At 60.4% G+C, this 23,850-nt stretch overlaps 1 protein-coding gene across 5 annotated transcripts; it reads left to right on the top strand.

The window, feature by feature from the left end:
- Positions 1 to 305: 305 nt before the first annotated feature.
- On the top strand, positions 306 to 23,850 carry KRBA1 (KRAB-A domain containing 1). Of its 5 annotated transcripts, none has more exons than XM_032305244.1 (17): positions 306 to 584; positions 6,303 to 6,429; positions 6,830 to 6,949; positions 7,631 to 7,777; positions 8,411 to 8,569; positions 9,451 to 9,501; positions 9,799 to 9,981; positions 10,958 to 11,113; positions 11,642 to 11,860; positions 12,331 to 12,504; positions 12,882 to 13,055; positions 14,878 to 15,030; positions 15,687 to 15,869; positions 16,575 to 16,751; positions 18,108 to 18,209; positions 18,703 to 18,864; positions 20,390 to 23,850. In XM_032305244.1, the coding sequence occupies exons 1-17, from the start codon at positions 573 to 575 to the stop codon at positions 21,313 to 21,315; spliced, it is 3,225 nt and encodes a 1,074-aa protein (XP_032161135.1). In that variant the 5' UTR covers positions 306 to 572; the 3' UTR covers positions 21,316 to 23,850. The 5 variants fall into 5 exon arrangements, with proteins under 5 accessions (XP_032161135.1, XP_032161133.1, XP_032161134.1 ...); XM_032305242.1 differs by having other exon boundaries at positions 6,321 to 6,429; positions 9,451 to 9,582; positions 20,390 to 23,849; XM_032305243.1 differs by having other exon boundaries at positions 6,830 to 6,909; positions 7,630 to 7,777; positions 9,451 to 9,582; positions 20,390 to 23,849.

Genomic DNA, 23,850 nt, shown 5'->3' with positions numbered 1-23,850 from the left:
ACACCTCCCGGCGGCCACGGAAATGGTCGGTATACGGGACGTGACCTCTGGGAGAGGCGGGTCCCGGTTCATCCGAGCATCTCCACCTGGCACAGAGGATGCGCTCAGTAAATGCGGGATGATGGGTGGATGATGACGGATGGATGCGTACCTCCGCGGAACACATCCGCGAGCTGGCCACCAGGCGGGACCCCGCGCGGAGTCCCTCCCGGAAGCTTCCCGGGGTCCTGAGCGAAGCAGGTGGGGAAGGGGCTTCGAGGAGGCGGCCCTGGCTCCGCCCCCCGGCCCGCGCCGCGGCGCCCACTGGGACATGTAGTTCGCGCCTGCGCCCAGCGGGCCGCCGAGGCCGGGGGTCTCCGGGCGGAAGCCGGACCACCCTTCTCGGAGCGGGGGGCGCCGGGAGCGGCGGCGTGCTCAACCTCGCCTTTCCCCCACTGCCCGCAACCCCAGCCCCGCTCTCTCGCGCGCCGATCTCGGTCGCCGCTGTCGCCGAGGGTCGCGGCACAGTCTGCGGCCGGGGAGCGGGCGCCTCGGGCCGCGCCGGAAGCTGAGAGCGGAGGCTGAGCCCCGGAATGGCGCGCCAGGTGAGGCGAACGGGGAGGACAGACGGACCGACGGACGCCTCTGCGGGTCAGCTAGGCGTGGCATGGGGCGGTCTCGTGGTAGGGGGGCAAAGACCCGGGGGTCCAGCAACTTTGGTATCGGGCTGTGCTCGCCCCGGCGGGCCTGGTGCGCAGGATTTCGTGCGGAGAAGTCGAGGTCCTCCGACGACCCCCGGTCTCCTCCCCAGCCCTCGCCCCCCGACCCCCGTCCCCTGTACGTGGAGCCTGTCCCCACCTTCCGGAACTCGTTCCTTTAGGTTACGCATCGACCTTCCCGTCCTGGTTCCTTTTAATTATTAGTTAACCAGGGAGTCGTGGGGATGAAGGCCTCAGGGGAATCTGATGCTTTTATTCTTGGTAGGATCCTGGACCCTTGGGGGAGGGGGCATGAAACAAGGTCCCAGGTGTTACCCATCTGATAGGGTGCGTAGGTTCTAGAGCTGGAGGAAGAGCCCCATCTGTCGTAGTCTGGGCAGTCCTGGCAAGTGTGTGCGGGGCTGGGAAGTTGCCAGGAAAAATATTGTGATACCAGTGGAGAGTTGCTGCCCTTCCTTGCCTGGAGCCAGTTCTGTAATTTTGGTGGCCATGAACTTGAGCCAACCTCAGCCAGTTGTAGCCTTCATGGTTTGGAGGTGGGTGGGTATTGGGATAGCGCTGGGCTGTTCTGTGGCCAGATCTAGCCTCCCAGAATCAGAATCTCCAGTCATTCATGGCCCACAAGCTCTTGGGAGAAGCCAGGAAAAGTGGATGTTGTGGGAACGGGGGCAGCCTTCCTTGCCGCCCTGGCTGTGCGTGAAGCAGCGCACGGACACCCTTGCTCAGGTGTGTCTGCTGGTCCTGTGCTAGGCTCTCCTCAGGCTGCAGTTTCCTCTTCTACAAAAATGAGGGATTTGGACCAGCAGTCTTTCAGGTCTGATGTTCCAAGAAGGATGCTTCTACATACAGTGTAGCTTCACGGAGAAGGCGGCTTGGAGTAGCTTGGGGGGTCCGTAGATAACAGATGGACAGTTACCGGGAACGCCTGTCTCTCTGTCTGTTGTGACTCCCCAGAAGCCCAGGGATGTGCGAGTGTCATAGCCCAATAAGTGGGAGCCGCAGGGTGCAGGGTCCAAACGGAAATCCAAGCCTGAGGCATGCTGGGAGACTGGGTCCAGGCTGGGAAGAACTGTGGAGTATGGACGGGTCCTGTGCGCACGGAAGCTGGGGTGTCCATGCTGGGCTAGTGACAGGGTAGAGGGAGTGTGTTACGAGGAAGAGCACGGCCGCAGCGGGCTAGGAGGCCGCGCAGGTACAGCAGTCCTGGGGCAATCCAGAAAGCTTTTCTGCCGTTGGTTGAGGGAGCGAGGCCTGGGAGCCACGGAGGAGGTGAAGAAAGGCCTGAGGGGACAGTCTGTCCAGACTGCAGGCCAACGGTGTGTGTCCCTCCCCCGGGGCAAGCACTGGTGCCTTACTTGTTTGCACACTCACGCGTGCTCACTCCCTCACACACGCATGCCTCACTTTCCCTCCGCTTTTTCTGGGCAGAGAGAAGCCATTGACGGAACTCCTCCTGCCACAGTCAGGTCCCGTTTCCATCTTATGCGAACTTTGTCTTGAAGAATGTGTCTTGAGGCTGAGATGGTGACAGACCTGGAAGCCGTCTCTTCTGGTGTCTGAAGAGTTGGGTCTGTTGAGGCAGGAGATAGAGGCCCTCAGAGTCAGGAGTGGTGTGTGAGGAAGAGCCCAGTCTGTGGGGCTGTGGGGGGCTCTGACCTGCCCGGGGCCGTCAGGCAGACAGACTCGGCTGCTCTAACACCAGTCAGAGCGCTTCTGGCTTCCCAGCACTTGTTTCCTACGTTAGTTCATTCACTCTTCACAACATCCCTGCACTGGAGGCCTTGATGATCCTGATTTTCTAAATGAGTTCACCGAGGCCCACGTGGCTTAAGTAGTTTGGCAAGGTCCCATAGATGGTATGAAGCGAAGCAGGGATTGGAATTCTGGCAGCCTGGCTCCTGAGGTCCAGCCCTATGTCCCATGTGGGGGGAGAGAGAGAGAGAGAGAATGCAGGGGGGCGGGGCCGAGGGAAAGGCAGACTCCCTACTGAGCAAAGATGCCCACCTTCCCTGTGACATGGAAGTCACAGGGCTTCATCCCAGGACCCTGGGGATCATGACCTGAGCCGAAGGCAGACGCTTCACTGACTGAGCCACGCAAGCGCCCCTGTGTCCAGGACTTCTTAAATGCCAGATTGGGCCCCTGATATCCCAGCTGCTGGGAATGTGATGAGCCCGCCGTTACTGAAGGCATTTAAAGAGAAACTGAAGAGACCTCTCATTGTGGGTGGAAATCGGCATTAAATGATCCCTGCTCCTTAAAGGTCTAGGCAGTCGTCTGATTTCTGGTTCGCAAATGCAGGACGTTTGCGAGCTGGCTCCTGGGAAGAAGGAGGGCTGAGCCTGTGTTCGGGGGGTCCGCTCCCCAGTGTGCTTTCCATTTCCAGCAGGGCTGGGCAGGACTCCAGCCTGGGACTGGGCTGCAGTGCTCCCCTGCCCCGTGGCTCTAAGCTGAGAATGTGTCAGAATCACGGGTGGCTGGAAAACTGTTGATTTCTGGGCTTACTCCTGATTTAGTAAATCAAAGACGAGGCAGGGAAATCCGCCCTAATTAAAAGGAACCTGAAAGAAATCGTTTGACCCTAAAAGTGCTTTTATTTTTCAGTCATTATGTTGTAAAAAGCTTCTGATGGGAGAAGCTGAAAAGAGTACTTTTCACTCCGCTGACACATCTCAGGATAAACCAGCACCCCTACCCGCCCGCCCCCCCAGAACTGTCTCACGGCTCCGCTGGGTCCTTCTCCCACATTCCCTGCCCCAGCCAGAGCAATACCATTTGGATGTGCTGTTCAGCAGCGTCTACAGGAACATTTCTTTGTTCAGGTTCTAGCACTTCAGACTTCTCTGGGGAATAATAGTTTTAAAAAATGAGATGTTTGCTGCATGTTTTCTTAAGGTTTACCAAGATCACTGGTTTTATAGTCACAATTAAGCCCAGCAGAAAAAGCTCCCGCTCTCAGCTCCGGAGGTCCCAGTCCGAGAGTCGGCGCCGCAGGGTCTACCAGCTCAGTTTGCTGCTTCCCCCCTTGGTGCTGTGGAACCCTCACCCACACTGGGGGTGACAGTGTGGCCAGCCGCCTGCAGAGATCCGCTTTGTTAATTGTTGAGAGCTCCGAAATGCCCCAAAACAAAGGATCCCACTTCTGACGTCTGGGCCCTTGAGCGTAGAGCCTGCAGGGGACATGGCTCACTTAGCATCCAGCAGAGTGTTCAGGGGAGAGGGGCTGGGGAGAGGCAGACGGAGCCGAGGTAGGCTGAGCGTCTCACGTCTCACGTAGCTGTCGCCATCAGGTGGGAAATGCCCAGGCCGGCTGCCGTCCATGTGACCTGTGTTCCATGGAGAGGGCCCAGGGAGAGGATCAGCGGGGAGACCCTCCTGCTGGCTATGTTTTATGTGTCCAGAATCCAGTAAGAAATGGGGTTGACTCTTTGAGCGATGTTTCTGAGGGTGTCTGAGCATGTTCCTGAAAGGGAGCAACTGTCCTTGGGCCAGAGGGGTGGAGGTGTTGTGTGGAGGGTCTGCCGGCTGTCCGAGAGAGCGTGAGAACCTCTGGACCAGGGGCAGGGAGGCTGTGGGGAGGCTCCTCCAGCCAGGTGCGGGTCTCCACTGGTTCAGCAGCAGAGTGGGGGGAGGGGCTGTGACACCATACGGTGCCCGCGGTCAGAGGGTGACTGGCAGAGGAGGGGGCAGGTGCCGGCGGTGACAGTGCCAAGAGTCAGCAGCAGTGATGGTTTTTAAAATCACTGACCTGAGTTGATGCAACAAGGTAGTGGATTAACGTCTCTGCTTTATTAGGAGTGTTTTCATTTTATGCAGTCATTTTTCTTACACCAGAAGGATGCTTCCCTTAGTTTACATTCTGCTGCTTAATTTGCACGAAGTTAATTTTTGCTGTAATTTGAAATACGTGCCTTTCAGATGCTGGTAATCTTGTAGAGTCTGATGGCCATTTTAAAGCCCACTTAGTGATGATTTTTAAAGAAATTAGGACACGACATTTTTTGTATCTTACAAAGCAGGGGATGTGTCCAAGGATGATTCCAGGTCTCTTCTGAGCCCTGCGGGGTAGGCCACACCGTGCCCGACTGCACGGCCACTGGGGTGCAGAGTGGACAGGTCCAGGAGGGGGCTGGGATGGGGGAGTGGGGACGGGGGCAAGGAGGCCTGGATGGTGGCCTGGAAAGGCTCCCATGCACTGCACGGGCTTGGGGGTCAATGCCACGGGTCACAGCCATGGGGATCACTGTGGCCGGCCAGGGCCATGAAGGTCAAGTGAGGCCGGGACAGTGAGCGCAGGCTCAGCGCAGCACAGGCCTGGAGTCTGGCAGAGCAGCTGGGCCAGAGGTCTACGGAAGCACCGTGACTGTGGGGTTTGGGGTCTGAAGATCAAGGGCTGCCAGTGAGGACAGGTGCGCCAGCTGCTGTTCCCCATTCCCGGTCGCACGGTCCTCCGCCCTGGTGCTGAAGGGTCTGCCTCCTCTAGACGGGCCAGGCTGTTTGGCGCGCTCTGCTCACTGTCTTCCTTGGGGCGGGGCTGCGAGGAGCCTCAGGAACATCTCGCTTGCTTGATTCTTGACTGTTGGTATGGAGAGTTTTGTTCTTTGTCCTACTTATTACCCGTTTTGTTTGTGATCTTGTTTTAATGTGGTCGTGACCAAACCTCAGGTCCTTGCTCATTCGAGGTGAAGTTTGCTTGTTAACTCTAGTGACTCTCTCCCGTGGTGAATTCAGGGCTGGCTGGGCTTCCCAGCCTGGAGTGGCCTTTTCTTGGGCCCAGACTGGGGGCCATGGACTGTACAGGCTTCTGTGGGGCGCTGCGACTGGGGTACTGCGACACAGTACCACCAGCTGGCAGGTTTCACCAGCAAGTGGCTTCTCTCTCTGTGCTGGAGGCGCAGGACCCACAACCAGGGCAGTGGGGGCTGTGCCCCCTCTGAAAGCTCCAGGGACCAGATCTCCTTGCCTTCAGCCTCTGGTGGTCCCTAGTGTTCTTTGGGGTGTGGCTGTGTCATTTCATTCTCTGCCTCCATTGTCACCGGGCCTTCTCCCTGTGTGACTGTCTCTCCTTTTCTTTTCTTTTCTTTTCTTTTTTTTTTTTAAGATTTTATTTATTTATCTGACAGAGAGATCACCAGTAGGCAGCGAGGCAGGCAGAGAGGGGGAAGCAGGCTCCCCGATAAGCAGAGAGCCCAACATGGGGTTCGATGCGGGGCTCAATCCCAGGACCCCAAGCCAAAGGCAATGGCTTAACCCATTGAGCCACCCAGGCGCCCCTGTCTCTCCTCTTCTTATGAGGACACCAGTCATACCAGGTTAAGGGCCTGCCTGACCTACTCCATGACGTCACCCTGACTACATCTGCAAGGACTCTGTTTCCACCGAGGGCCACGTTCATGGGGGATGAGGGTAGGGACTTGAGCATTTGTTTTTGTGGACACAGTCCAACCCCATCCCTGTCTCGTGAGCAGATCCTTCACCTGCCCTCGCACGTCAGGTGCCCGCCACACCCTCACTGCGCCCCACTCCCTCGTGTACCCATGGAGACATGGCGAGGGGGGTGACCCTGGGAGGGAACCACCAACTCCCCGGAGACTGTGCCCACAGGTGTCCGTGGCCTTCCAGGACCTGGCCGTGAGGTTCTCTGAAGAAGAGTGGCAGCTGCTGGGGGAGGGGCAGAGGGCCCTCTACCGGGACGTGATGCGGGAGAACTACGAGACGCTGCGCTCCCTGGGTAAGGAGCCCGTTCCGGCGCCTGGGAAAAGTGAAGGGAGGCAGGATCCAGGACCAGGCAGGTCCCCAGTCACCTTGAGCCCGCCAGGCCCGAGTCTTATCTACAAAATGAGCACTATGAGAGGTGGTGTTCTGAGAGCTTTAGGCCGAGCCGAGGGCCTTCTGGTTGTTTTAGGCCGTTGTTGTTTCCGTAGTCTGCACCAGGGTTCTGGTAAGACTCAGTCCGGGCGCCCCAGAATGGCCAGAACGCTGAGCAGCCTGGGCTCTGAGCATCTGGTGGCACCATGCTTTCAGGGGTCTGGGTGATGGCGCGAACACACGTGTGAACAGGTGCGTGCGTGCGGCAGGTGGAGGCCGGCTTCCTTTCTCAGGAGGCCGCCCCTCCCTCTTTGCTTTTCCAGGGACAGATGGGCTGCTCCCCCTCTCGGCCTTCCTGTCGCCTGCGGAGCCCGGAGGAGCCGTGGCAGGCAGGCGCTACGCTGCTGAGGGGCAGGAGACTCCCAGGGGAGGAGGCCCCCTGGGTGAGTAAACTTGGTAGTTGAGGGTCAGGCGCTGCTGGGTGTCCTGGGCCCCGGCGGACTCACTCTAGCTCCTTCCACTGGGCAGTGCTTGGCCCCTGGCTCTACTCCTCAGGGAGCACTGTGACCTCAGCCCTTGAAACGCTCTATACCCAGACCTCTCTGTGACCTTTCCCCCTTTGCCCTCAGGGCTGTGAACTTGGCATACTGTTGCCCGTTGTATGCCACGCTAGGAAGAAACTTGGTGTCACCGTGGAGAGCACCCTCTACTCAAGCCCCCTTTCTGCTACTGACGTGGAGAGCCAGCCCATGGCTCCCGAGGGTGCTGCCGTGGGGCTGACCGCTGGGGGCCTTGGATGGTGGAGGTGGCCCACGGGACTAGCTGGATGGAGCCGGGAGGGTAGGGGTGCCAGGAAGGGCAGAGGACCCGGCCGGTGGGAGGGGGAAGGGAGGCAGCCCTGGTGGCCTTCCCCTCAGAGAGGTACCGAGAAATGAGGGACACTACCTAGAGTCCCCAGCCCCCAGTCCCGGCTGGATCCCTTTCACTTTCGGGACATCAGTGTCTCCTCGGCTGCTACCCACGCGGTAGGAGGGAGACGCGGAACGCTGGTTGGCCGTCGTGCGCAAAAGCGTGAGTGCTGAGCTGACTGAGGGTGTGGGGGTTCACAGTGGCGTCTCTGGCAGGAGGAGCACCCCCGCACAGCCTGCACCTCACTGCCCTGGTGCAGCTGGTCAGGGAGATTCCAGAGTTCCTGTTCGGGGAGGTCAGCCCGGAGACCGAGAGCGGGAGTGGGGCTGTCAGCCTGGACGGGGAGCAGGGGAACCCTGAGGGTAAGTCGGACAACGTCAAGTTCAAGCTGGGTGCCGTGGGCCTGCCTGTGCCCTGCCAAACCCTAGGTGGGGTCGTCTGGGTCACAAATGTCCTGGGAGCACGTCTGCCCCCGAGAAGGCATGGGTAGATTGTGAGACCGTGGCTCCTGGCCTTTCTCATGCTGGCTTCTACGCGTCCCATGGTGCCCTGTGTGGCAGGGGAGGCCAGTCTCTATTCTGGAGATGAGGAGGAAGAAGCAGTGCCCAGTCTGCATGGCCACTGGGGCTCAGTCCCCCAGCCTGTGCTCTGCCCACATCCCCAGTCTCTTGGTCCTTCTTCCTGCTCTGCTCCCCGGCTGCTTTCAGCTCAGACCGCACTTCCTTGAGAAGTCTGTCCCCACCAGCCCTGGCCTTTGAGCCTGCCCAGTGGATGGCAAATGACACAGAAAGTGGGGATGGGGGGATCCTGTCAGCACAAGACTGGGGCTGTGAATCTATGTTTCAGAGCCCGGAATGACCATGCAGGGGATATACTGGCATCTGGGTCATTGTCAGTGGCACAGGACAAGGAGGGGCCTGGAAGGGCAACGTTGGGGGCACTTTCCCTGCTGCTGGGCTTAAGTCTAGTTTTGTGTGTTCTCTCCTCCTCCCCAGTAGCAGCTGGGACCGTGGAGACTTGCCCTTTCCGAGGCCTTCTCAGCTGCCTTCCAGACACGTCCACTGGCTGGCCCCGCATGGCCACCACGTCTAGCAGCGGCTCGTCGTCCAGCAGCCCGCCTGGAGCCGGGGGCCAGGGGAGCCCCCTCCCCTTCAGTGAGTACGACCTAGCAAGGACAGGGCTCTGACCCTGGAGGAAGGGGGACTGGACTCTGTGCCGTTCTCCTTATCTTTAGGACTCAGTTTCCCTTATTGCTCAAGCGGGCTGCCTCCCCAGAGAGCAGGACAAGGGCCCCTGTCTGTAGAGCAGAGAGGAAGTGTGATTCTCAGTCCCCGAGCCGCTCTCGCCCAGCCCTGCTTGCAGAGTCCTGCATGGTCACGGACAGTGAGCGGAAGGCGGTTTCCAACACGCGGGCCTGTCAGCGAGGGACACCCCTGTGCGCACCTGACCTGAGTCTCAGACCTTCTCACCAAGGCAGCCCTAAGAGCAGAGGCCGGCAACTAGAATTTCTCTGGGGTCTCATTGTATTTCTAGAAATTCTTGCAAATTTTACCTTTGTTGGAATGTCTTTTATTTAAAATGTCTTAGAGGAATATGGACTAAAATTGGCTCTCCTGAAAACAGACCCTAATCAGCCTGTGATTTTAAGTGCCATCTGGCGGATTGGTTCTGGGTGTCCCCACGCTCAGGTTTGAGAAGCGTGAGTACAGGACCAGGCCCTGCATGTCAAGGCTGCCCGACTCATTTCTTGAGCCAAAGTCAGAGGCTGGATTTGGGGGGTTCTGGGTTACTCAGCACAAGCAGCCTTGGTGTTTACAGTGACACTAGAAGGAAACAGGGAAAGGAGCCCCAAGCCGGACTCCTAGGACAAGCTTGCAGGAGCTGACTCAGCCACAAGTCCAAGTTTCCAGGACTTGGCCACCCCCCAGGGATGTGTGGGGGACTGAGAGGCCTGTCCTCTATGGGGAGCAATCTGGGGCAGTTCCTCAGGGCCAGGAGCCAGGGCTAGAAAGACTTTCTGTCTCTCCTGTAACAGAAACTGCTGACAAACCAAGATCTACAGAGAAGGACGGCCCAGAAGCCCCAGGTGGGGAGCCCAGCCCTCCTACCTGTAGCCCCAGCAGGAAGAAGGGCCATGGAAGACAGGAGAAAGGGACCTTGGGGACAGGTGAGAGGCTGAGAGTGGGGTGTGCCCTGGAGCGGAGCAGGGGAGGGAAACAGAGGCACGCGCGTTCACACAGGCCTGTGGGCGGCTCTCTCATCTCGGCCTCCTGACAGCCTGACGTGGCAGGTGTCCTTGTCCACACAAGTGGGAATCTCGGACCTTCTGGGATTCCCATCGCTGCCATCATCAGGGCAGCCCTGATCTTAGCTGGTCTTGTAGGTGCCGTGGAAATCTCCCCCGGGAACAGCCCCTTGCAAGGCCTCATCAACTGCCTGAAGGAGATCCTCGTGCCTGGGTCCCAGCACCCTGAGGTGTCCCAAGGCTTGCTGCCTCCTGTCGCTGGCCAGGGCGCCTCTCAGCGAACCAGAGCAGAGCTGGGGCCTGAGAGCCTGCCCTGGGAAGGTGAGTCCCCTGGGAACCTGTCTCCTCAGGCCAAGGTCTGAAGCTCCAGAAAAGCTCAGGTTGCCTTTCTGTGGCCGTTTCTCTGTAAATACCATGTCTTCCCAAAGGAGCGGCTGCTCCCCGGTCATCGGTGGCCTGTTTCTGGAGGCAGGCGGCTTTCTTAGGAGAATGACATTTGGTCAGCTGGTAGAAGGAAACTCGGAAACAGATGTGGCCCTGGATCCTCCTGTCTTTCACTCCTCTTACTGTGGGACCCCTGAGGAGGAGCTACTGAGTGTCCCTTTGCTTTGAGTCCAAGTGGCTGCTTAGGGGGGCGCGGGAGGTAGTATCGGGCAGCGTGGCGGGGGCAGGAGCTGTGAAGACTGTGAGAGGCTCCTTTGAGCCTTGGTTTCCCCATCTGTGAAAGGGGCTCACTGATCCCACCTTCAGGTACAGTGAAGCTCAGATACAGGAAGGTACTTGTGGGCGTGTGTGTGTGCATGTGAAAAGCTCGGTCCTCCTCAGACAGACGCTCCGCTCAGCGCCCGGGGAACCATAGGCAGGAAGGGACCTGTCCGCTGGCTTCCTTCCCTGTGTCGTGCCCCATCTTGATGCTGGCTTCTCATCTTCCCTCCTTCCTGCCCTCTGCTTCAGGGAGGTGTGAAGACAGGACTTTTTTTTTTTTAAGATGTATTTATTTATTTTAAGAGGCAAGGGGGAGAGGGAGAGAGTGGGGGTGGGGAAGGGGCAGAGGAAGAGGGACAGTCTTCAGTAGGCTCTGCGCCGAGCACAGATCCTGGGGCTCCATCCCGTGATGACTGCGCCCCCCATGAACCCCCAAGACAGGCATTTTTAAAGCAAGCACCAAGAAGACAGTGGCCTGTGCAGGTCTAAATGAACCGTGAGAAGACCCACATTCCCAGATTTCTGGACTGTCTACTTTTTGTCGTTTGTCGTGACTGGGCTCAGGGTGACAATACGTTCCTCTTTCCTGTAGTGAAGACAGAGGCCGCTTCCGGGGCTTGTCCCCTGCAGGGTCTGCTGAACTGTCTGAAGGAGATTCCGGAGGCCCGGCACAGGCGTGCCATCCCCTTGGGAGTGGGGGACCCGCCACTGCAGGAGGACCCAGGGGCTTGCCCAAGGAATTCTGGAGGTAAAGGCCACTGGCTGGTCCGGGAGGGCCCCAGGACGATAATCTGTTTGCTTTTCCAGCTCCAAGCGGGCCCCCACATCAGGCCCTCGAGGCCTTCCCTCTGCGTGTAGGTCACAGTTGCCGTGTGTCAGGGGCCGCCCCTGTAAAGGCAGCTCGGCATGTAGGAGGTGCTTCATCAATCCGTGTCGCTATCCAGCTTGACTGTTGGAGTAGCGCTGCAAGTTCCAGAAGGGAGGAATGGAGCATAGGGAGGAGGAGGCCGAGAACAGAAGCTAGAGCTCTGGCCCAGCAGACAGAGAATTGGGTGTTCTCATCATGGTCACGTGGGCTGGGTCGTGTTTGCATACACTGTGGCGCTGATGTGGCATTCCTCAGTAGAAACGTCTGGAGGTGCCCCACAGGGGCCTGGGGCAAGATGGGGGTGTGAGCTGCTCCATGTGCTGGTGTTCGAGCCATGACCGCCTTGGAGCCAGGGGCCTTGAGAGCCCCGTCCTGACCCTGTATCGGCCTCACGGGGGCTTCCCACAGGGCCCAGACCCCTCCAGACCCCTCCTCCCGGCCCCGGTCCGGGAGCTGGCAGCGCGCTGTCCACGGTGAAGCTGGAGGACGGCTGGTCCCGGAGCCCCCCGGTGCCTGCGTCCTGTCAGCTCAGCAAGTGGACCCGCAGCCCCTCTGCCACCAGCAGCCAGGGGGGCGATGGAGAAACCAGAGAGGTCCAAGTGCCCAGCTGGGGTCCCCTAGCTCAAGGTAAGGCCGGGGGCATCTCTGAAGTCCTCTGGGTGGGATTCTCTGCCCCACCAGCAAGGTTCTGCCAGCCCGAAGGGGAGGGAGCAAGTCCAGCCTGCAGGGGGAGGACCTGGCGGGCCTTCTTAGGGGTGACTCCCTTCTCTTCACCCGCATCCTCTCTAATCTGGGCCCCTGCCTGGAAGCTGTCCATTGTGGGGACTTCCATTTACAGAACTTCCCTGCCCGTCAGGAAGCTGGCCGCTGCGTACATGTGGGTATCTCCATGCCACCCTGGGCTGGGGTGCAGACTTGTCCTTGCCCTGTAGGAACAGGGAGTGATCCAGAGTCCCCCACAGGGTGTTCTGCCTGGCAGGTCTCCACACCCGTGTGGGCCTTGTCGGCCCTGCAGAAGGCAGGTTGGGGCAGCCAGCCTGGGGCTGGGCCGGGGGCACGTGCCCGAGATGGTGATAGGACCATCTCCCCTGTCCCAGCCGGCAGTGCCTCGAGCTCACCCCTGGAAGCCCTGGAGGCCTGTCTGAAGGGCATTCCCCTGAGTGGGTCGTTGCCTCCCCAGCCGCCGGCCGCCTCTGGATTCCGGAGCCCTCAGCCAGGAGACCCCGGGTCTCAGAGGCCCGAGCTACAGCCCTGCAGATCCCACAGTGAAGGTAGACGGGCCCCTGGGCCCAGGGGTGCTGAGGACATCGTTAGGTCCCCTGTTCCTCCTCCTGGGCCTCTGCAGCTGCAGGCCCTTCTGTTGCCCCCTTACTGGTGCGTCCCCCTGAGCAGTTCCCGAATGTGGTGGGAGCCCAGCTCTTCTGCTCCCTGGCCCCTCGGAGGGCTCTAACTCACCTTCCAGCCCCACGAGACCTGCAGTTGGGTTCGCGTGGGTTTTTCAACCAGTGCTTGAGCCCCTAACCTAAGGGGAGACCCTTGGGGGAGATCCTTTGGGGTAGGTGTCCTGGGTGCCTACCCCTAACCCAGGGCCCAGGGGACCTCTTGGCCAGTGGCTTTCTCGTGATGTCAGCTGTGCTGTTTCCTGCAGAGGCGGCTGGGGGTCCTCTTCTGGCCCTGAGTCTGCCGGCCTATGTGAGAGGCAGCCCTGCCCTCCCGTCAGGTCCCCACAGCACCCCTCCCAGCTTCTCCTCATCCAGCAGCACCGATGGGGACCTGGACTTCCAGAGCCCTGGGGGCAGCCAGGGACGTCCACGGGGAAAAGGTGAGCTGGGAAGCCTGAGGCTGGGAGTCGGTCCTGGGGAAGGATGAGAGGCCTCCGTGCCCACCGTCATGTCTGAGCCAAGTGGGGCAGACTGCCGTGCCCGGCGTCTGGAGCAGAGCGGGGGTGCCGGGGCAGGAGCGGACACGGGACTTGTCACAGGCTGGCAGTGGCACTTAGCTCCGAAGGGGCAGGACTACATCTAAGACCCCTTACAAAATAGAAAGAGGTCCCCTCTAGTGTCAACTTTTTCCTTATCCCAGTCATAAAGAAATGCCTGTAATAATAGACTGACCTCTGATCTAGGAAAAAATATTCCGAGGTTCATGTAAAAGCACTTTAAGGAGTGTCAGTGGTGACCTGCGGCTCGTCAAGTGCCGCCCGCCTGCCCCGTTCTCGGTGGGGCAGGGGCGGCCACGGTGAGCTGTCACACGTCTTTGGAATCCCGTAGGACTCTATAATGTCCCCTCTTGACCTTTGTCCCCACTTGAGTCATTCAAGCGCTCTTGGTCTGCCTTGTCCACAGACACTGGGTCCCCCCGTTGCTCACCTCCGTATCCTGCCACATCTGTTGTTGGCAGAAGGCCTAGAGCTGCCCCAGGACTCTGCCGCGGGCTCACCGGGGCCTCCTGTGCCTGTGGCGGCCTGGATTCCTGCGCCCGCCGAGGCCAGCCCCTTACTGTGGGGGCTCTTTCCCCCCAAATGCAGCCAGTTTTTCTTTTTAAGGTTTAGTTTTTAATAGGTAATCAGTGCCTCGTTCAAAAGCTATAAAAGTTTTCGGAGGAGAGATGATGCTGTCCTCCGTCCTGAGTCACCACCGCCGGCCACACGTTCTCTCAGCTTCCAGGGGTGTTCTCCGTGCGGCCCAGCTGGCGGTGGAACGCTAACCGCAGGCCTCCCACCTGCTTTCTGTTTGCCATCTCCCTGTGGCACCTTCCTGAATTTTGCCTGCGAGTTTCTCGGACACTCGCCGCAGCCCGTTCCCACTGACCGCCGCTCGGCACCGCCCGTGGGGGTTCGCGCGTTGCTTGCTTGTGCGGCCTCTGTCGGTGCACTTCGCTTTCTAAGGAACCCAAACCACAGGAGGGTTCATGCTGCCTTTTAGAAGCTTCCAGCCCAGCTCCGTGTGTGGCTCTAGAACCCAGGGAGACTGCCTCTGGGGCTCCTGTGGTTAAGCTTCGCTGTTGCGGCCCCGCGGCAGCCCGGAGCGCCGGTTCTCCTTCTTCCTGCCCCGCCGGCCCCGCCGCAGCGCGCGCCTTCGGGAAAGAGTGTGGCCCCGATGTCGGCTCACCCGGGAAGGGCCTTTCCGTGTTTTTTGGATTTTTGGTTCATCTACTTCCTGCTGCTTCTATAGCTTTGTCACTAGAACTGCAGTATTTTTGATGTATTTGTGTTTTTGCTTTTTTTTCCCCTCAAGTTGTGACCGTGCTAGTGTTGGCCTTCTCAGCCTGCTACGTCATATCTGGAGGTGACAGCCCCCGAGCGTTTCCCTCTGGCTGGTGCAGGGAGCCTCAGGGCTGTCTGTGGGCAAGGCAGCAGGGTGGCCTCCCTCCCAGGGATGGGTCGCCCTTGTCACAGCCCACTGACCAGGTTCTGTGTACACGGCTCGGACAGGCTGGCCTCTTCCAGGGCTGGCCCAGGCAGGCCTGCCCAGAGCCAGGACTGACATGTGCTGGCCTCCAGGTGCCTGCCATGCCAGGCCCAGTGCTCTGAGCCTCCTCCCGTGGCCCCAGCTGCCCTGGACAGAGGGGTGGAGGCAAGGCTCCCGGGCTTCGCAGAGACGGAGCTCTGACCCTCCAGGGTTGCAAATGTGGGCTTTTCACAGGAAGCCCAGTGGGAAGCTCCCCGCTCCAGGGCCTGGAGAACTGTCTCAGAGAGATACCTCTGCTCAGGCCGCAGTCAGCCTCGTCCTGGTCCTCGGCAGGGGACAGGGCGCCCCAGAGAGGGGAGCCCAAGAACTGGACGGCAGACAAGGAAGGTAAAGCATGACTGCCCTGGCGTGGGTGTCGAGGAGCGGGGAAGGGTGACCGTCACACGGCCAGCCCCGGCCCTGCCCCCCCACGCAACTGGCCAGACTCCAGTCAGCCCTGAGAGGAGAAGATGCCCTGGAAACGGCCTAGGCAGAGGCTGTGTGAGGCCAGGAAGCCGGACAGTGCTGCCAGCCTCTCCATAGTGGGTGCGGTTTGGGCAGGGTACCCAGGGCTGCATCAGGGCCGGGGCTGGGGCCAGGGCTGGGGCCAGGGCTGGAGCTGGGGCTAGGGCCAGGGCCGGGACTGGGACCTGCCAAGGAGATGGATTGCAAGTCCCACCTCCTGCTGCTCTGAGTCCAGGCCCGAGCCCGGGCCTTGGCAGCAGAGCATCTCTCGATCCTGGCTGTGTTGGGCCCGCATGCCTTGGTGTCCAGCACATTCACTGAGCTGTGGGGCCCCCAGGAGTCCAGGTATGGGGTCTGGGGATAAAGAGGTCCTGGAAGATTTGGGTGGCTCCTGGGAACATCTGTAGGCCCGGCATGTGTCCCACAGCTGGTGCTCATGTGGCCCAAGAAGCCAGCAGTGGCAGAAGCTACACTCTTGTCTGGTGACTTCCTTGTCTCAGTGCTCCATGGGGCTGACGGGCCTCTTCCCGTTTAAACAGGACTGAGAGGCGAGGCCAGGGAGCCAGTTCATCTGGGACAGAGTCAGGGGGAAGCAGCCACCAGCAGCTTCCGGCTGGCCAGCCCCCAGGCGCTTACCTCCAGCGGTGTCTCTGTCTGCTACCAGCGAGGGCTCAAAGACCACGGGGCTGCCAGGCCGGGGCCGTGGAGGTGGCTCCAAGACGGTGAGCTGCCAACCCCCCTGGTGTTTCCCGGCACGTCTTCCCTTCCAGTAGAATCCTCCCTTCTTCTCTGCTCCTTCTGTCCCCGCCCAGGGCCCGGGCTGCGTGCTGCAGCGCGTGCGTTTCCCACACCGCTGCTGCCGCGCTCCGACGCGTGCCTGAAGAAACCCATAAGCCGGCCCGCTGGACAGAGGGGGATGGTTTCCAGCGGCCGTGGGGTTTCTCCGGGAGATGACTGGTGGCTTCCCTTATTGTAGCTGTTGCCTGTGGTCCCGGGTGGGCGGGGGACCCCTGCTATTTCCACTGCTCGTTTGTCCTGACAGCGCTGCTCCTTCCCGGCCCTGCCTGAGTGGCTGGCAGGGTCTGGCTTATTTGGATAAATGTGATATTTCTAAATATTCCCAGCAGAGGAGCGCTGGCTCTGGGGGGCTTCCTGTGGACCGGCCTGTGTCTCCGCTCTTGGACCACTGGTGCTGAGTGAAGCAAGTGGGGGGGCAGCCCGGCTCTCATACCCAGGGCCTGTCTGCAGCCAGACCGCTGGGGCTGGTGCCAGGGACTTGGGACTTCAGGAAAGCTGCGCGCTGCCTTCGCTCCCCCATACCTTCCATGGCCAGAGCGGGAGCTCTACAGGGTCTCCCAGAGCTAGAGGGGCCTCCTGCCTGTCATCCAGCCGATGGACCGAATGTTCTTCTGTTGCCGTTTGCCCAGGTGCCACCCCGAAGCCCTCCCCGCTCCGCTGTCTGGAGAACTCTCTGAAGGGGATCTTGCCAGGGAGGCCCTTGCGCTTCGCCTGCTTGGCGGGTCCCAGCCCCAGCCCCGGCTCCAGCTCGAGCTCCAGCTTCAGCAGCTCAGAAGGAGACGAGCTCTGGCAGCTGCTCCCACAGGGTGAGCCGTCCCCACCCCTGTGTTGCTAGAGAGGGACCGCCCAGCTGCAAGGCTCCTGGCCCCCTGTCCCTGGGCCCAGGCGGCGCCCCCACTGGCCGTGGCCCCGGTGAAGGCCCAGGGAGAGCAGAGCTCGGGGACCCCTGCCGGCTCCGTGCCGGTGAGCCCCGGGGCTCTTGCGAGGGGGCCTGGATTCTCTCCTGGCCTGACTCTTGCTGGAACTCTCGGCTTTGGCCACGCTTGAGTTCCTGCAAGCTGAGCCTCCTCTAACAGGGAGGGTGGGGCGGGGCATAGGGCCCCGCGATGGTTGAGCAATTGTGTTGAGTGAGGAAGCCGGCGATGAACCTAATACGAATACATTGTCGCTATATCATGTGCGCGCCATATGCGCTGATACCGTCTGTCAAGCGTGTCCACGTCCCTGTCCGAGGGGATGCTCTCAGCGAGGGAAGCCCGAGGCGCTCTCCCAGCCCATGTGACGTGTGGGGAGCCCTGTGGACATTTACCCCCGACCCCGGGCTAGTCCTGTGGTTCTTATTATCATAGGACGTGTGTTGGCAAAAGCTGTCAGGGGACTTGGAGGAACTGGATTTATAACCCTCAGCCCCTGCGGGGCATGTGGTGCCGGGTCAGGAGGCACCCGGGACTCTGCCTTTCTTGGTCCCCAGGGCGGGGTGTCTGAGTTTGGCACCCTTTACTGGGGAATTTAAAGCATCCGAGCAGGAGTTAGGGCACACAGAGAGAGAAGCAGGGTTTCAAGTGGCTGGTTCTCTAAACCTTGATGCTGGGCCTTCTGGCCCGGGGCATCCGTGGCTCGGGCGAGCCAGCCTGGCTCCTTGTCCGGTGGCTTTGCTTGTGGCTGTGCCGGGCCTCCAACAGTACGTTTAGCCGAGAAGGAGGTCTTCGGAGTGGACGGCACGGCAAGCAGAAGCTTTAAGTTAGGGTGTGTGTGTGTGTGTGTGTGTGTGTGTGTGTTGGTAGTAATATAAATTGTCCAGATTTTTTTTTAAGATTTTTTTTTTAAGATTTTACTTATTTATTTGACAGACAGAGATCACAAGTAGGCAGAGAGGCAGGCAGAGAGAGGGGAAAAAGCAGGCTCCCCGCTGAGCAGAGAGCCGGATGTGGGGCTCAATCCCAGGACCCTAGGATCATGACCCGAGCTGAAGGCAGAGGCTTAACCCACTGAGCTACCCAGGTGCCCCTAAATTGTCCAAATTTGGTGATAAACAAGAACTGTCCACAGTGAGATTCTCCCACGGGGGAGAACTTAGAGGTTGTCCTGTCAAGAAATGCTGCCTGCTCCCCCGCGCAGCCTCGCTCCTCAGTCCAGGTCTGACCTGGTGTTTCTCCCTGCAGGAAAAGCAGAAGAGAAGACGGGGGGCAGGTTCCAGTTGCCCTGGAGAGACGTGTCCTCGGAAACCCCGGGCCGGCCTGCCCCTCCGGGCAGTGCTGGAGGAGGTAGGGGTGCGGTGAACAGTTGGGAAGGGAGTTCTCCGCCAATGCAGGCCCGCGGCTCCACGCAGTCCTTGGCCCCAGCACGGACTGGACCACACCATGTTCCTCACGTGGGATACAGCAGAGTGGGCTGGGCACGGGCCAGTTCCCCATGGCCCGTGGGGCGCCCCCAGCGCATGCCTGGAGGAGCCTCACCAGGTTGGGGCCTGCAGATCACGGCCCTCTCCGTCTGGTCCCTCCGGCGTTCGGGGGAGAGCTAGAGGTGTCACTTCCTGGCTGCAGATGATTCCAGAACTAATCCAGTCCACCCACATCACACGTGCCCTAGCAAGCCATTCAGCTGGGGTCAGCCTCCCCGACAGGCCGAGCGCGGCCGTCCTGCACCCCCGTTTCACCAGTGTTTGAAAGTTGAAAGTTCCATGTTTTAGGCCGTGTTCAAGTATCCGCGTGTCAGAAGGGGTGTCCACACCCCAGGTGGTCTGTGCTCTTTCCACAGGGGCCGCTGGGAACCCCTGCCCTGCCGCTCAGCCCGAGAAAAGGCCTGGCCCGGGGCCCTGCCAGCCTCTTGGATCAGTCCCTGGGTCCCTGGCCTGGAAGCCCAGGGTCGGTGAAGAACCTGGGGCTCTGGGGCCTGGAAACGGGAGACCCAGTGTTGCAGGTGAACTGGTGCCTTCCCCGACCCCTTAGGTCGTCAGGGGCCCTGCGGGCACAGGGTAGGCAGGGGGTCAGCGTCTGCTGTGGTCTCCGCCTGCCCTGCCTGCTGCTTAGCTCCTTCCCGCGGGGCAGGCGGTCCAGAAGCGGGGGGCGGCTTGTGCCCGGCGGCCTCACAGCTCGTTCGGGTCAGAGGCACGAGGGCTCTCACCTCGAGGCCCGGGTGGTTATTTCGTTCACTGTTTTCTCACAGAAAGAGCTGGCTTTTTCCTGAACGTACTTTCTAGAGACAGACCTACTGGTAGATCATACCCAGAATCAGAGTCTGGGGTTTGACGAGACCGTGCAGAGGGATGAGGAAAAGGGCCCTGTAGTGTTGAATGACCTGGCCGAGGGCATCTGGGGAGACGGGGTCGGTGTCACACCTGGCCCCGGGAAGCCCTTCCTGTACCTGGCAGGGGCATGTGGAGGGCACGTGGGGCTCAGTCTCCTGGCTCACCGGCGGACCTGTGCCGGGACCCTCCCCCCAGTAGCTGGGGTTGGGGGGGCTTCGACGCCAGCTCCCCACTTCTGCGACTCTGGAGGCGCAGCCGTTTTACTGAGGGTGCCGAGCCAGCCCCAGGTTGCCGGCCCCGCTGCCTCTCCCTTCCGGGGGAAGCGTGCCTGCCACGCCGCCGGCATCCTAGCCCTTAGCCCTTTGCGTGGGATCTTTCCCGAAGAAGCTGACCAGGCAGCACTCCAGCCCACAGGGTCAGAGTTAGGTTCTCCACAAGTGAGGGCCTTCTCCCCTTCCTTCGCTGGAGCCCGGGTGCTGAAGAGGGGACAGAGCTGGGCTGGGGTGCGGCGAAGTGGGGGAAGGCAGGTGGCCCCACCGGTCTGGGTTGGTCCGTGCGCTTTCCTGTGAGGTTTGCCTGGGGCGGAGACCCGTCCCAAAGGGCCTTAGGGGAAAGGATTAGGTGATTTTTGTAAAAATAATTTAAGGTCTAAAATCCTATGCGTCTGACCTCAGAATAGGGCGGGTAGAGGTCAGGACGGATGTGCTGGTGAGTGCAGCGCTGGGCACTGATGCTGCCTCTGGTCACCCCACGGGAAGCCACGCTGCCCCAGGCTGCTCTGGCCCTCCTGGGCCCCTTTCCCAGATACTGTCCATGGTCTTGGCCTCTTGCTGTCCGCTGAGCTTTCTCCAGACCCTGCCCTCTGACGTGTAGGGCAGGGTTTGGTGGTCTGAGATGCCCTTTGCCCTGAAAGGTGGTCCTTTTCCTAGATGGTGGGAAGGCCACTCGCTGCTCCGGGAAAGCTCAAGACCCAGTCCGGGGTTTATCCTGTCCACGAATGTGGGGAGTAGCTGGGAGGCGTGCCGCCGCCTTTGATGCCCGGGGCACTGGCATCCGTGTCCTCAAGCCGAAGCCACTTATGTCCCATCTAAAGCCAGGCCTGAGTGGCTGGGGAGGATGCTGAAGGGGCCCTGTCGGGGGAGAGAAAGGTTCTGACAGCCCGTGAACTCTGACCCCATGTCCCTGCTTTGGTTTCAGCAGGGACCCACGGGAAGCCACTTCCCAGAGGCCTGCCAGAGCCGCCCGCTGCGGCTGCTGTCCGGCCGGCTTTGCTGCAGGCGCCCCCACCGCCATGCCCCTGCGGAAGCTGTCTGCAGCCCGAGCTCCGCAGCCTGGGCGCCGCCCTCTCCGAGAAGCTGGATCGACTCGCTGCGGCCCTGGCAGGCCTGTCTCAGGAAGTAGCCACCATGAGGACCCAGGTGGATCGGCTGGGGAGGCGCCCTCGGGGCCTTGGACCCAAGTGCCAGGCATCCTGGCCGTGGGCCCCCTCCCGGGGCTCTCGCTGGGCTCATGGCCCTGCGCACAGACACCTGCCCTACTGGAGACAGAAGGGCCCCACCAGGCCGAAACCAAAGATCCTGCGTGCTCAGGCGGAGGGCAGCAGGGCTGGTGACACCTCAGGCCTTTCCTGCCGAAGGTTCCGCCCAGTATCCCAGCTGCCTCCGGACACCCCCACGGCAGAACCTTCTGGACCCAGTTCCAGCCCTTCCCAGCAGCCGCCCTCCTCAGCATGCAGCTGCCGCGCCGTGGTGCCTCTGCATGCCTCCCTTGGACACTCTGGGGGTCCCCGGAGTCCCCCCACCCCTACAGTGCCTACTGCCGCCTTGCCCCCACAGATGGCGTCTGCAAGCAGAGTCGAGGCAGAGCCACTGTTCGCAGCTGTGGTGCCACCGGGGGCTCAGAGCCGGCCCAAGGATTCAAACAGCCTGATGGCGGGGGTCCAGAGAGCCCTTGAGGAGCAGCTGTGGGGTGGGGATCACAGGGTCCTGAGGTGGGGTGCCCCTAACCACCTTCTTCATCAGCTCAGTCCCGCTGAAGCTATCCAGAGCCTGGCCACTTCTCCTAGGGGCTGTCCCACGCCCTCACCCGGCTCCGGCCGAACCTTCCCTGCTTCCGGGCCGTGAAGGTGCTAGGAGTTCTGCCATTGGCCTGAGCACCCCTGACTTTGTACCGCTGTTTGCTCAGGGAGGCCACTGTTCGGGGCGCAGTTCTCAGCCACGCCTGTGGCCTTCTTGGGTCAGGTTCATTCAGATGTCGCGTCCCTGTCTTGTCCCTCCCACTGGGATGGCCCTAGCCGGCCGGGGTCTGGTGGACCCACAGGCACATGCACACCACGCTTGCCTGGCCACTGTGTCGGCCACAGAGGGACCAGGACCGCCCCATTTCCTAGCATCCGCCCTCCCTGATCTCAGCCTGGAGGAGGGCTTGGCCCTTGCTTTCCTGGTAAATCGGGGGCCTGGGTTTCATTTGGAGAGAACTCTGCCCCGTGGCCGGAGCTGGATTTGCCTGTGCGGAGTCAGTCTAGTGTGAGAGGAGTGAGGTGTGGAGGTCCTGGGCTCCTAGGAAGGCGCTGCCTGTGGTTCTCTTCCCAGGATGAGTACCTGGTCGGCTCCGCTGCCTGCCTCTCCACACCCTCGGGAGAATTCAGCCAACTCCCAGAAGGCTGGGGAGATCATCTGCCGAATGGGATTTCCTGATGAGTCCTTGGAAGAGCCCCGAACATTATACCGCGAGCCCAGACCACAGCCCAGTCAGTGTGAACAGCAGACCCTCACTCTCAGCCTGGAGGCAAGAGTCCAGGGTCAGGGGGGTGGCCAGGCCTCTTCCTACTGATGCAGTGAGAGAGACTGTGCCCCGGGGCTCCCTCCTGGCTTCTCACTGGTCATCTTCATGTCCACATGGCTTCTCTGTGTCTGCATGCGTCCAGATTCCCACTTTGTGTAGGACAGCAGCCATGTCGGACCCCAGTGCCCTCACTGTGACTCGATCGCCTCTTTAAAACTCTGTCCCCAAATAAGGTCACATTCTTAGGTACTGAAGTTAGGACTTCAACATGAATTTGGGGAACACAATTCAAACTGTAACATGTGTAAGGGGCTGTTAGCTTTGTTGACTTCGTCTTGGGAGACGAGGGCTTGACTAAGGGGTCTCCAGACCAGAAGGGCCTGCTGTGCACCCCTGCCCCTTGCAGGTGGCCCTCAGCGGTATACCGGGAGTGCTGTCTGTGGCTTACCTGCCTCGAGTCTGTCCCCAGGGTCAGATCTCTTCCCCCAACCTTGTGTTCCCACTTCGTCCTTATTGGATGTGAGGAATCTTCGGGAACTGTCTGTGCGCACATTTCCTAGGAGGAGCTGCCCGGCAGGCTCTGCTGTCAGGGAACACGGGTGCCTGAGCTGAGACCCAGGCCAGCTCGGGGCCCAAAAGGGGCTGTCGCCTTGTGGCTGCCGTGCCTGCTCAGGGCCGAGGGACACGCGGCTGGCTACTGAGGCGGGAGGGAGGGGAGGGGAGGGGCTGGACTGACGGCGCGTCACCGAGCGGGTGACTGCAGTGTGTTCAGGACTGAGTAAGTCCCAGGAGGACTGTCTCAGAGGCTCATGTCCAGGAGATCACGTCACTGGATAGGCCGACTTCCCAGGTAGCCATACTTGATAAGAGTAAGGAACAGAAGACTTCTAGACATTCTACTCAGAGACCTCAGGAAGATGAGTCTGTTCCTCTCTTCAGGCTTCTGTGAGCGAGGCTGGGCACATTTCGGAGCCCCTGAAAGGGACAGACAGGGCTGGGGGGAGGGGGTGGAGAGTGTGGTCAGGATGATGAGGGTTCTGGGCGCCCCAGCTCAGCCCTCCCTTGGTCCTGCCCGCTGGCCTCCTGTCCCTTCTCTCCTCCTCAGCAGCGGTCACAGAGGTCAGCACCTACCTTGGGCATTTTAGGGTTTTGTTTGATGGCCTTCCTAAGTATCAGCACCCCGCAGCCCCTGCAGCAGGTGTGAAGGAACAGGTGAGCTCAGAGGGCATAGGTGACCTTGAAGTAGCACAGCTTGTCCTTGGCGGAGCCCGCAGGAGCTCCGCACCCCTGCTGGTGCTTGGCAACGGGGCACGTGCCCTCCGCTGCCCGGGAACCCTCCTTCCAGCCATCTCTGCTGCAGACAGGATGCTGGGGGCCAGCCCAGGCTCAGGGGTCTACATCCAACTCGACCATATAGGAAGCTCAAGTCTTTTTTTTTTTTAAGAATGTGGGAAACAAGTAATAAAATGAATGGTAAGAAGCTTCCTGCTCTGCGTGTTTGCATCACAGGCCTACTGCCACACGAGCACAAAACCCTTTCATGGTTGGTAGCTGGAAAATGTAGACGGTAATTTGGTGGAAAATCTGTGCCGTTTAGTCCATGTGCATCTCCTTCACCTGCTTCGCGAGGAAATGTGGTCATTGGTGAGAGGAACAGAGCGAATTCCAGGGGCCCAGGGAGCAGGCTTGCAGGGAGAGAAAAGGTCTAGCTCTGCGTGTGCCCATTGTGGGCATTAGGCTGATGGCCCTGGGCTCACCTCCATACAAACCTCCTCCACCCCAGGCTTGCTTCAGGGAGTTTGCCTTCTGCTGCCTGCCAGCGGGATGCCTAAAGCAGGAAAGTGAGAAGGGGCTTAACCTGCCAGAGTCTGAGC

Source organism: Mustela erminea, chromosome 11 (assembly GCF_009829155.1).
Source record: "Mustela erminea isolate mMusErm1 chromosome 11, mMusErm1.Pri, whole genome shotgun sequence".
Classification (NCBI taxonomy): domain Eukaryota; kingdom Metazoa; phylum Chordata; class Mammalia; order Carnivora; family Mustelidae; genus Mustela; species Mustela erminea.
This window is presented reverse-complemented; position numbering and strand designations above follow the sequence as displayed.